Here is a 12,314-nt window from a genome sequence, read left to right as displayed (position 1 = left end):
CGGCGGTGATTTAAGAGTCCGGCGGTGGGAGGGGGAACCTTCCCGGAAACACACACACTCCCGCCCCGACCTACAGGAAGCCCCCTGAAGGGGCTACAGGTATTTTTTTCCATTAAAGAAAAATTCGCAAACACACACACCCCGACCGGATGGGGGGTGTTGATGGGGGCCGGACTGAACTTGGCCAGTCTGGTTCGAGTCCAGTCCAGACGCGAACCAAACTGGGCCAGCCAGTTCCGTGCACACCCCTACCTCTGGCAGGAGTGGGGATGATCTTTCTATGAGGCAATGTGATGTGATTGCCTCAAGTGGTGGCAACCAGGGGATTATTGGGGCACCAGGCTGTCAAGATGTCCTCTGCCACTCCCCACCATCAGAGCAGCTATTTGCCATTCATCTCTCTCTCCTCCTTTTTGCTGCTGCTACTGCTTGCCTGTGTGGGGTACACAGGCCCTCTTTTGGCCTTTCCTCATTTCCTCTTCCACTTCTTTCCCAGTGGTGCATGAAGAAGGAAGCAAGCAGAGCAAGGACACACATCATGGGGCAGCAGCTATTGCCATTGCAAAGTATGTGTGTATGTCTGCACAAAAACAAGCCACTTTTTAAAAGAAGAGGGAGAGGAGGGTGCATGTTTGAGGGGAGGTGGTATTTGGTGCCCTGCCTCAGGTGCACAGAGATCTTGGGCCATCCATTGAGTCAGTGAGGCAGCTGACCAGAGCTGTCACCTGGAAAAAGCCCAGACAACCCCCTCTCACAGAGGCAACTATTCTTTGCATGTGTGTTTGACTGTCTTGATGGAGTCCTGGGTGAATGAGTGTTTCTATGCAGGGGAATTTCAGGAGTTTCCACATATCCTTGGAAAAAATCCAGCCTTGTTGAAGGGGTTTTGTTCACCTTGTAGAGCTAGCTTCCATTTGTTTGAACAGCTGAGTCCTTGTTAAACTTGGTCAGGAGGCAGCGTCATTCTGCAAGCAGAAGTAGGATTAATCTGAGGCGTCCCTACCTATCAAAGAACACCTGGTTTTCCCCAGCAGAGCAGGCTCCAGTTTATTATGAGCAACAGAAGAGATTGTGGAGAACAAAATGATCACTTGATACTCAGTTTAATGGTTCCACTTCCACCATATGCTGAAATTTGCTAGTTCTTAATGTGTGCTGGTCAGATAGCCACTTATGGGCTTCTATGGGAAGCTGCAACTTGACTTTCAAACCAAAGCCTGCCGTTTATCTCTCACCCAATACTCCTCCTGGGAAACAGAGCTGCAGTCCCTCCTGTTCTGAGATATTACCTCAGCATGCAGTCACATGGATGAAGACCAGTTCGGAAGATCTTGTAGGGGAAGAATGGCAGTTCAACTCCCATTAGCAGTGCAAAGCCAGTTTGGTGAGAATCCAGCCAAGCAAGAGGCCTGGGGTCAGTTCTTTAAGTTGGAAGAACAACAAGGATTTATTTAAAGGTTACAAACCAAATAGGAAAGCCTGTGGCTTATTCTATCCGTAGCTCATGGCTGTAGTGAGACCAAAACAAACAGCCATTTCTGGAGAGACAAAATGGAGACTAACACTGGGAGAGGGGAGGAGTCCAGCACTTTTATCCATGACCCTACCCCCCACCCCCTGTGGTCACTATGAGACATTGCAGCTGAGATCTGATGCTGCCAGGATCCTAGCTCCAACAGATCTGATTATGATGCGCCAGTGCATGCTGGGAATGTGCATACACATCTGGGAAGCCTAAATAACAAAGATTAGTTCACATGATTAGTTAGTTATTCTACAGGTACCTGCTAAGTCCTGAAAAAGAAAATCATGCAAAAGCTGAGAAACCAGAATTAACATCAGGAAAACTGTTACTTTTAAATACTGCTCCTATTCTGCAAGGTTTCATTCACAAGTGTTGATGGTCTTAATAGTTGAATGTGAAATGGAATGGAGTGGTTGTTTCCTATATATCCCTATGTATAATTCTACACCAAAGTTACCAAAAGTTTGTATCCATAAATGGTGATTTATTGATGAAACAAGCTTCCCAGTCTCGGGGGTCTCCCCAGGATGCCCCACACACTTCTGGGGGCTGCATAGCCCCTGATCCATGCTGCCCCCACTGGCTCCGTGATGGAGCCAGTAGTCATGTGGGCAGCCGATCTGGCCACCCAGGACTTGGAGGCTGCTCATGTGTGAGGAGAGCTCTCCCCGTACAAACCCTTCTGTTGCTTCACAGGGGTCGTGTGAAGCGCCTCATTACCTATTCACTTTCAAATCTGTTTTTGAGGCCATAATAGCTAGAATTCCCCCTGTCCCCCCTGACACTTTAAAAAAAATGAAATATGGAATTCTCAAAGTGCTGGACTCTGTGCTCTGTCTAAGTTGCATGCTTTTCCTCTACCAGTGTGAAATCATGGAATATACAGATATTTCACACACATTTCTTCCATTTGTGGAATCATGAATTCTCATGGACTGACCATCCTCATGGATTGTAATGAGGAAAAGTGAAGTAGCGCGGAGGCCATGTTACAATCAAGGAAGTTTAGTCCATGGAGTGGCTACTAAGATTCAGAGCTGTATGAAAACCATGCATGTGACAGTGTAAATCTGAGTCAAAGGACCGGGAAGTGACTGTGTACGAGGGGGGATCGTAGTAGTTGGATGCCATGCTGAACCATTGCATATGAGATCTAAGATTGCCAATGTTTGACTCTGTGTGGTGCCCAACTATGATCACACCTTGCACACAATCACTTCTCAGTCCACCGACTGGAATTTCTGCCACCATGCGCTCAGTTTTCAGCAGTGTGTGTGGCTCTGAATCTTAGCTGGCCATTTCTCAGACTAACCTTCTTGGTTATAAGAACACAATTGAAATGACACAACTCATTATAGCTAGATCTTTAAAATAATACCAATATTTAACTGCTGGTTATGAGAAATGCAATTTATACTTAATATAGACCAAGAAACTTGGCATTTTACTAATCCACTAAATCGTATATTAGTGTTTGGGAAAGGTCTAAAAAAGAGATTTCTTTTTGGAGAAGGCTTATAGAAGGGGAAATTTCCCCCTTCTGAGATTATTGTGTAGAGGGCAAATGTTCCCAGAACTGGGTTAGTATTCTATTGGCATAAGAACTATATTTATAAGCTCAGTTGGGTATTTTCAATCACATGTTTTTGATGAATAATGAAACAATGATCAGAGTCTCTTTTAAAGTGTGTTTCTTCTTCCCAGGGAACTTGTTTAATAGCTGCATGTTATAATTCAGCATTGCCAAGTCCTGGTATATGGCAAGACAACGTCCCTTTTGGTTTTTAGAAAATAGTGCACTGGTGTTTATTTCCTAATGTCTGGCATTTGGAACACAGGGAAATCCTGGTGGATAACTCTTCAGAATCCCAGAGTTTCATCAAATAATTAATTGGGTGGATCAAAGTAAATAAAGATGATATTTTATAATCCCTAAATCCCTTTTATATGGATAAAAGAAAACTGTTGGTGAAGAGGATATTATTTTTATATTTATTTTAGAAAATAGGTTTGCCACCCTTCGGCACAAAGCTCCTACAGTCAGAATATTTTTAAAATACAATAGAACAACACAATCAATCAGGCAACCACAGAAGCAGCAGCTGGCTGCTACCAGATAAGAAAAAAACAGAATCACCATAAGGTATCAACTGAAATGAGCTACACCACATGCTGGAAAGCCTGGGGATTTTTTTTAAATCCTGTGTATTTCACCTGGCAGAAGAACTTCTGTTCTCTAATGAGTTGAATGTCAAATAGATATCTCCATTCTTAGATTCTTCCACCTCCGAAACTCTCCTTCCACTCAATAAGGAAGATATTTCTTTAAAATAGGCTTATTTATAATGCAAACACTACTGAAGGGTTAATGTTCTCTGGAGGAACAACAAGGTACAGATGAGAATAGTACTTACTTATTCCATTTGGATGTAGATGCAGAGATCATAACCTTGGAGTACTTTACTCCAGCCCCCTAGGCTAATAGAGTACATATCAAGGCCACAATGAGGCTATTCATTGTGCTAGTTATAACTTATAAAGCCCTAACCAGCTTAGGCCCTGGGTATTTAAGAGAGCGTCTTCTTCATTATGAGCCCCCCCACCCATTGAGGCCATCTGAGGAGGTCCGTCTCCAACTGCTGCCAACTCATTTGGTGGCTACACAGAGACGGGCCTTCTCAGCTGCTGCCCCGAGAGAATGTGGAATGCGCTCCCTGCTGGGATACGAGCCTCCCCATCTCTGGCAACTTTTTAAAAACTTCTGAAAACACATCTCTTCAGCCAAGCTTTCTCAGCTTTTTAAAACTTGTTTTTTAAATTGTTCTGATTATTTAATGGTTGTTTTATGATGTTTTAAATTGTTAATTATTATTTTATGCTGTTTCATAACTTTTGTTTTAATTAATTGATTTTAATATTGCTTTAATGTAAACCGCCCTGAGACTTTTGGAAGGGTAGTATAATAGTTTCAATAATAAATAAATATATATATAAATAAATAATATTTTCTAAGGCTAAGGGAGCCTAGCCTGCTTTTGGTCAATCGTGTGCTGCAATGTGTACTGGGAATCAGTCACAGGTGCTCTGGTGCAGCACTTAGAACATCCCCTGATGTAGGAGCATCCACATGATGGTAAACCCCAAGCAGCTGGTGATATTGCAGCCTTCATGGGTGTGCAACTGGCTGGGCAGTATGTACTGGATTCACTCAAATAGAAGATGAGTTTGAATTTAAGATTACCACTTTTAAAAAAAATTACCACTTAAATCCAGGTTGTACCTGTGTTTATCCAAAAGGAAGAGGACTCTTTTAAGGCAACCTCCATATTCTAAAATCAAATAACCTGGGGAGGGGAGAGACCAGTTTTAGATTCAGGTAAATACACTAAGCTCTTGTTTACACCAAGCACACATCAGTTGTTTTCCTTGTTTGTTTTTAAATTTTATTTCAACTAAGGATTACAGCATTACATATAACATAATCAAAGATAGGAATTATTTATATGCATATCTAAAAAAGAGAAAAAGAATGACAGTTTAAAAATCCCATAAGCATTGACTTTAACATGATATAAACATAATTTTCCTTGGTTACAGAGCTATAAGCTAGCAGACATTTCCATCATTTCTTTCAACATATGCTTATAGGTGAGGTCGTAATTCTAATCCACATTAGTGATTATTAAAAAGGAATTGCATTGTGGTGGTTATTCCAGATTGATTCATCTGAAGGAAGAAAAGTCTCACAGTGATCTTGCAAAAGCACTCCTAGGGCATAGCTGTGCTGCTGCTTTTCCACATCAGTCTTGTGCCAGAAGTTCAACACAATCCAGATTTGGCTCTGTGTTTCGTCAAAGTCTAGCTAGAAGATCTTAGCAGTGTTGCTACAGCATATGCATTCATTGAGCTTACATATGTATGATGTTGATACAGGACCAACCTATGCTGTGCAGTTCAGCCTAGATTTTGTAGTATTAAGGATCATTGTAACCCTTCCTCCTACTCTGAGCTCCTTCTCACGATTCAGTAAGAGGGCTTGAGGGCAGGCAGCAGGGAAGGCCACAGAAGCTCGCCTTCCCTGTAGACAATCCATGAGGTGTTGCTGGGTGTGCAAATCGCACAGCTGGATGGTCTGTGGCTGCTATAGGCAGTGCGGGGGTCAGGATGCATCATCTCAAACCCTGGAAATCCCACAATGCACTGTGTGCCTGCACAGTGCTTTCTTTCTTTCTTTCTTTCTTTCTTTCTTTCTTTCTTTCTTTATTTATTTATTTATTTATTTATTTATTTATAATTCGATTTCTATTCCACCCTTCCAAAAATGGCTCAGGGAGGTTTACACAGAGAAATAATAAATAAATAAGATGGATCCCTGTCCCCAAAGGGCTCACCATCTAAAAAGAAACATAAGATAGACACCAGCAACAGTCACTGGAGGTTCTGTGCTGGGGGTGGATAGGGCCAGTTACTCTACCCCTGCTAAAAAAAGAGAATCGCCATATTAAAAGGTGCCTCTTTGCCAAGTTAGCTTTGACGGGTGGGCACCCATCAGTGTTTCAACAGTGACTGAATGCAGCCAGCGCTGACACACAGTCTATTAAATGGGGTTGAAGAAGTGCTCGCTCCCTTAACCTCTTTTAACGGCCCGGCTTCTTAGCCAGGTTTGCAGCTGAGGCGCCATTGGGAGCTGCATGAGCCAAGCCTGGGCTTAGCTGCCCTACCAGACATACCACCCTGAACCTGGGTAAAAGGGTGCACTTGCTAGGTAAAAACTGGAGTAAAAAACCTGGGCTGCTTGTGGAGGCAGCACCGGGATCAGCTCCAATCCCTGCACTTCACACAAGCTGCCCAAGGTAGGGCTGCCCAGGTCTGGGTAGGGCTGCTCATGTGAACAGCCTTTGTGGCTTAATTGGATGTGGGAAGTAGAGGGTGAATGTTAAGGCAAGGGGGGATTTTGTGCTGAGATAGACTTGAAGAGGAAATTGAGTTGAAGAAAGATGAGACGAGGTCGTTCCTTCATGACAAGAATTGGTTGGAAGAATCATTAAGGGGACTGTTAAGGAACATTAAGGGATGCAGAGAGAAGGGAATGGGTGGAATGGGATTTCTTTAGTGGAGAGAGATATGGAATGTTAACTTTGTTGTAAATTATGTGGTTTTAATCTTAACGTTTCCCCCCCTCCATTTGTTTAAGTACAATAGTAAACCTGAGTTAGTCGAATAAGAATAGGATAGACATTAGAAAGCATGAACAGGCCATAAACCAGTTCATATAATCTTGACCACGACATGTCATAAATAGTGTCTGCAGAACTCAGAATGTCAGACAAGTAATTTGTGAAATGTCAAGTCTTAACAATTGTAGATACAAGTTTAAAATATATTGAGGCTATTTTCACGATGGTGGAAAAGCAGGCTAAATGAGCCCAGCCCGCTTTCCCCCCATCGTGAGAACCACCAGACTTGCAGGCGAGCCTGGGGATTCTCTGGCAGCTAGCCCACCAAAGTAGCCTCCCCTTAACCCAGGTTAGCAGAGCAAGCACTCTGCTAACCTGGGTTTTCTGATCGTGGGCCGCTGCAGCGTGTCTCCACAGTGCAGTGACATGGTGTGGTGACCCACATGGAGACTCCAGGGGCGTAACTATAATAGGGCAAGGGGCTACAGTTGTCTGGGGGCCCACTGCCTTGGGGGGACCCCCAGAGGCAAGTCACATGACTGACTCCCCCAGCCACACATCCACCTGGGCTTCCTTCAGTTGTATTCATCCTCCGAAACTGATGTGAGTGTTAAGACCTGGAGCAACCAGAACAGCCTGTCTTTCTCTAGTACCATTAAATGACTTGCATCGTCCACAATTTACAAAACCTTTTTTTTTTAAATTAGGATGATGTTCTACTATGCTTTTTTGTTACCACTATTCAGCCTCATTTAAGATTTCTTTACTTCATGAGCTGAGCTTCAGTAGGGGAGGGGCATTTTAAAATCTTGTCTCTGGGCCCACTCCAACCTTGCTACGCCCCTGCCCCAGGCTCAAACAAGCCTCCTGGTCCTGTGAGTCTCCCCAGGATGCCCCACACACTCGGCAGGGCATCATGTGACTTCTGGGGCCAGGCAGCCCCCGATCCCCACCGCCCCAACTGGCTCCATGATGGAGCCGGTAATCGTATGGGCAGCCAATCGGCTGCCCAGGGATGGCTCAGTAATCATCTGTGAGGAGGGGTAAGTTAACCCGCTCTCCCCGCAGACCTGCCAGAAGCTCGTCTCACTGATCTTGAGAAGAGCTTCAATAACTGTTATATTCAAAGACTAGACAAGTGTTTGGGCAGTTTATAATGGTCACAAAATGGGATTGATTCACTGTTCCTTATGTGTGGACATCAGTCCAGCAGGAGATTCAGACACACAGCTAGACCTGGCTGTGGTGTTCCGCTGCTGCCTCTCATTCAGCTGTTCAGGAACAGAGAGCAGTGGGTGAGAAAGAATCCAACTCAGCCTGCCTACCAGTTATCTTAACCCTAATCTGTGAGCCTGTGCACCATCCTAGTTGGGGGAAATTCATAGCTCAGTGGCAGAGTATATGTTTTATGTTCATAGAGTTGATATCTTACTACATCGACACCAGACCTTGAAGGTAGTGATGTCCTTTATTTTCTTTTTTGTATCTAGAATCTGCAATGATGAGGTGGATTATGGATCAACAATGACCATCCAGAAAGCCATACAATTTTTATGTTCCTCAGATGAGAAACATCAGGCGATGGGTGCTTACTACCTCCAGCACACCTGTTTTCAGGATGAATCTGCCAAGCAAGAGGTAAAGTTATTTCCAACTGCTTAAAAAATATGTAGAATTATGTAGGGTTTCTCACTTCTGTGGCCCCAACAGAAGAAAAGGGGAGTCAGATTAAGAAGAGGTATCTTGTTGGGAATATTGGAGGCAGTTGATTCATGGAATGTGGAGAATGCCAACTGGGGGGGAAAGCTAAGAAAAATGGTGGGGAGGAAGTTATCTGGCTTGAGTTGCTAACACTTTATAAGTAACCTGGAGGTGATAGGGCAGGGGCAGCTGCACATTCTGAAGTAAGATACCTCCCCTCTTCACACTGTATAGAGAGGCTTCAGGAGGGAGGGAAGAAAAACAGTTGTTCCAGTAAGAACTAATCTGTCTACTTTCCTTTCACTATCCCTACAACTGGACTAAATTTGGCCCAAATCGGTTAGGCAATTCACATGTTAGCCCACTTATGCTTCAAATGTTCATGCGTATACCATCTTGAAATGGGGTGGATGACATCATCACAAACTATGTGCATGAACCAGTTCGGTGGTCCCTTTACAGACCGCCAAACTGGTTTGGAGGTCCAGCAGTTCAGATGGTTCGGTGGTGGTGGGATTACCTTTAAGGATCAGGGATGATGCTCTCCCTCCCCCTCCGGCTGTGTTTCTCCCACCTGTGCTGTGCCCAAAATTGCTGTGCAAGGCAGCAGTGTACCTTCTTGCCACCCCAGTCAGCATCAGACTGGAAGTGACCGGTGCGTGTGCATGACATGCGCCGACCACTTCTGGTCTGATGCTGACCAGGGTTGCAAGTAGGTACTCTGCTGCCCCGTGCAGCGATTTTGGGCACAGCACTGGTGGGGGAAACATGCTGGGGGGGGAAGAGCACCCCCCTGTTCCTTAGCTCCTCCACCACCACCAAACTGTCCACCTGCCAGACCTTGCACATCCCTACTGATTATGCTAAAAGGTTGGCTTAACTAGATGTGAAAAATGAAATGCCATGTCAAGACCTTTGCATTACAATGGCCTTAGTTCACACAATCGCACACTGGCCACCGCCAGCCTCCCTACACTCCTGTTACTACTACTACTACAAATATTTAAATACTGCTTTTCAACAAAAGTTTCCAAGGTGGGAGAGAAAGAGAGAGAGAGAGAGAGAGAGAGAGAGAGAAATACATACATAAGATGGCTCCCTGTCCCCAAAGGGCCCACAATCTAAAAAGAAACACAAGATAGACACACGCAACAGTTACTGCAGGGATGCAGTTCTGGTGGTGGATAGGGCCAGTTGCTCTCTCCCTGCTAAATAAAGAGAATCACCACTTCCAAAAAGTGCCTCTTTGCCCAGTTAGCAGGGTAAGGGTATGTTGGCTTTCTTTCAAGGTAACATACTGTTACCTTGAAATAAAGTACTTTTGTTGTGATTGGCAGAACAGAACATCAGAGCTTTAAAAGCTGTTTTGATCAGTTGGTTCTTTATTCCCTTCTCTGTCAGGTCTACCGCCTTGGTGGCATTGCCAAGCTTGTTGAACTCCTCCACAGCCCAGATGAGAATGTGCAGCAAGCTGCAGCTGGAGCCCTGCGAAACTTAGTCTTCAGAAATCCAACCAACAAGCTAGAAACCCGGCGACAGAATGGAATTAGAGAGAGTGTGAGTCTCCTGAGAAGGACCAGGAACACAGAAATACAGAAGCAGCTAACAGGTATCCTCACCCCTTTTGAAAAATGTCGGAGCAATCAAAAGTATAACAGATTCCACTGATGTAAATCAGGGCAGCTTCTATAAATGAGATTTGGGGCACCTGAAGACCGGGCAGGTTGGCTGATTATTAGAGCTGTCAAAAGATTAAAGAATAATTGATTAATGATATGCCTTTCATCAGATCAATCACTTAATTAATCCATTACATTTAAATACATATTAGCAAGCCTCAATTTAGGTACTTTTCATGTTCTGACATGTGAGAGATATTATAATTTAATAAAGACAATCTACTGTTTTATTAGAAGGAAAGGCCATATTTTATATTTTCCTTTTCCATTTCATGAAAAACATAGTAGGACCAAAATAAGGCTGATAGTCTCAGAGCCCTCTTCTGGCCCTGTAGGGAACAAGGATTCAGCCTAATTGAAAAGTGGACAGATAGCAGCTTCTTTTAACATGTTTCAAAATGTGTGTAGCTTGAATAATGTCAGTGAGCATTTAGAGATTGACTTCCATAATTGTTTTATTCAGTGAACGCTGAACCAAAAGGCAGGAACCTGTTCCAATGTCTGTGTTGCATTTGCTTTCCAGGGCTGCTTTGGAACTTGTCATCTACTGATGAACTGAAAGAAGATTTGATACGTGATGCCCTCCCTGTTTTGACTGATTGTGTTATTATTCCCTTTTCTGGCTGGTCTGATGGCATTAGTAGTCAATCAAGAGAAATTGTTGACCCAGAGGTATTCTTCAATGCCACTGGCTGTTTGAGGTAGGTCAGCAGATGCATGAATATTTGGGTCATTGAAAACATTACATCACATTTTCCAAGTGTATCCTGCAGTTACCCTCAAAACTACCCTTTTATATTTGCATGCATTATAAAAATGACTAGGGATGGAGATGCTAGGTACTCTGACAAAAAGAGATGCTAGACACTCTGACAAAAAGTTACTATTACTACTACGAATATTTATATACCGCTCTTCGACAAAATTCTCAAAGCGGTTTACAAAGAAAAACAAATAATACATAAGTAAGATGGTCCGCTGTCCCCAAAGGGCTCACAGTCTAAAAAGAAACTTAAGGTAGACACCAGCAACAGCCACTGGTGGGATGCTGTGCTGGGGCTGGAGTTTAGTTAGACTTTGGATTGCTATTAAAACACAAAGCTTTTGCTCTCCCTTCATAGAATTTGAATGACTGCCTCTGGCTACTGCATTTCCTTTGATGTCCCTTTTTATTGTTTCCTTTCATCAAATTGTCTGGTCTCCTACAACTATCTGGCCCCCTACAATGGTCCCAGAGCATGGTCTAAGGGCATGCTATACAGCCACTTTGCTGAAGCTAAGCAGGTATTGGTAGTCAGTGCCTGGATGGGAGACCCATGTGTTGGGGACCCTGATGGGAGACCCTTTGGGGATGGGGCTGTAGCTCCATGGTAGAGCATCTGCTTTGCATGCAGAAGGTCCCAGATTCAGTTCTTGGCATCTCCAGGTAGGGCTGGGAAATACTCCTGCCTGACACCTGGGAGAAGCTGCTGCCAGTCAGTGTAGACAATACTGAGCAAGATGGACCAATAGTTTGAATTGGAATAAGGCAGCTTCTTATGTTCCTACTGAAATAGTAGACATAGTTTAAACTAGCTGGGCCAAACGCAGAGCATCTGCACCTTTGGCCGGCCCAGCCACAGCTGTTGTTCACCACCACCACCACCGCCGCCACCACCACCACACTGGCATGCCTGGCTTTCTGACTGGCTGCTCCCTGCTGCGACCCGCTTCTCACCCCCCCCCCGCTCTTTCTGATGGGCCGGCTGGCTGGCTTGCTTCCTCTCCCCCACCCCACCCCATGCTTTCTGGCTTGTGGGCTGGCCAAAAAGCCGGCCTGCCACCTCCTCCCAGAGGGTGGCCAGGCCAGGGCGGCCCACCGCCTCCTCCTCCAGTGGCCAGGCCGGAGCTAGGCTGGTCCGCTGCAACCTCCAGCCTCCTCCTCCTTCCAGTGGGTGGGCCAGGCTGGCCTGCCGCCGCCTCCTCTGCTGCCCGCATGTCTGGAACTCTCATGGAAATCGCATGTGTGGTGGCTCTCACAAGAGTTCCACCATGCATGTGATTTCTGATGGAACGGCACGTCTAACAGAAATAAGTAGAAAGATAGTAGAAAGCCAATATATCAGCATGGGATGGTTTCATGGGAAACCATCCCAATTCTTGGGAAATGCTACCAAACTCCTTGGCATGCAGATGTTAGTCCTGACTTGCAATGTCTCCTATCAGTCTCTAACAATGCTTGGCTGCCAGCAG

At 44.7% G+C, this 12,314-nt stretch overlaps 1 protein-coding gene across 1 annotated transcript in view; it reads left to right on the top strand.

Moving 5' to 3' along the window:
- The window catches only part of PKP1 (plakophilin 1), an 81,554-nt gene that overhangs the window by 49,626 nt on the left and 19,614 nt on the right, over positions 1 to 12,314 (top strand). The window contains exons 4-6 of the mRNA XM_053248149.1: positions 8,193 to 8,340; positions 9,805 to 10,012; positions 10,606 to 10,783. Coding sequence (XP_053104124.1) covers positions 8,193 to 8,340; positions 9,805 to 10,012; positions 10,606 to 10,783 — 534 coding nt within the window. The remainder of the gene's footprint in view (positions 1 to 8,192; positions 8,341 to 9,804; positions 10,013 to 10,605; positions 10,784 to 12,314) is intronic.

This window comes from Hemicordylus capensis, chromosome 4 (genome assembly GCF_027244095.1).
Source record: "Hemicordylus capensis ecotype Gifberg chromosome 4, rHemCap1.1.pri, whole genome shotgun sequence".
Taxonomy (NCBI): Eukaryota; Metazoa; Chordata; class Lepidosauria; order Squamata; family Cordylidae; genus Hemicordylus; species Hemicordylus capensis.
The sequence above is the reverse complement of the archived record's forward strand: the minus strand, read 5'-3'. Positions and strand labels throughout refer to the sequence as shown.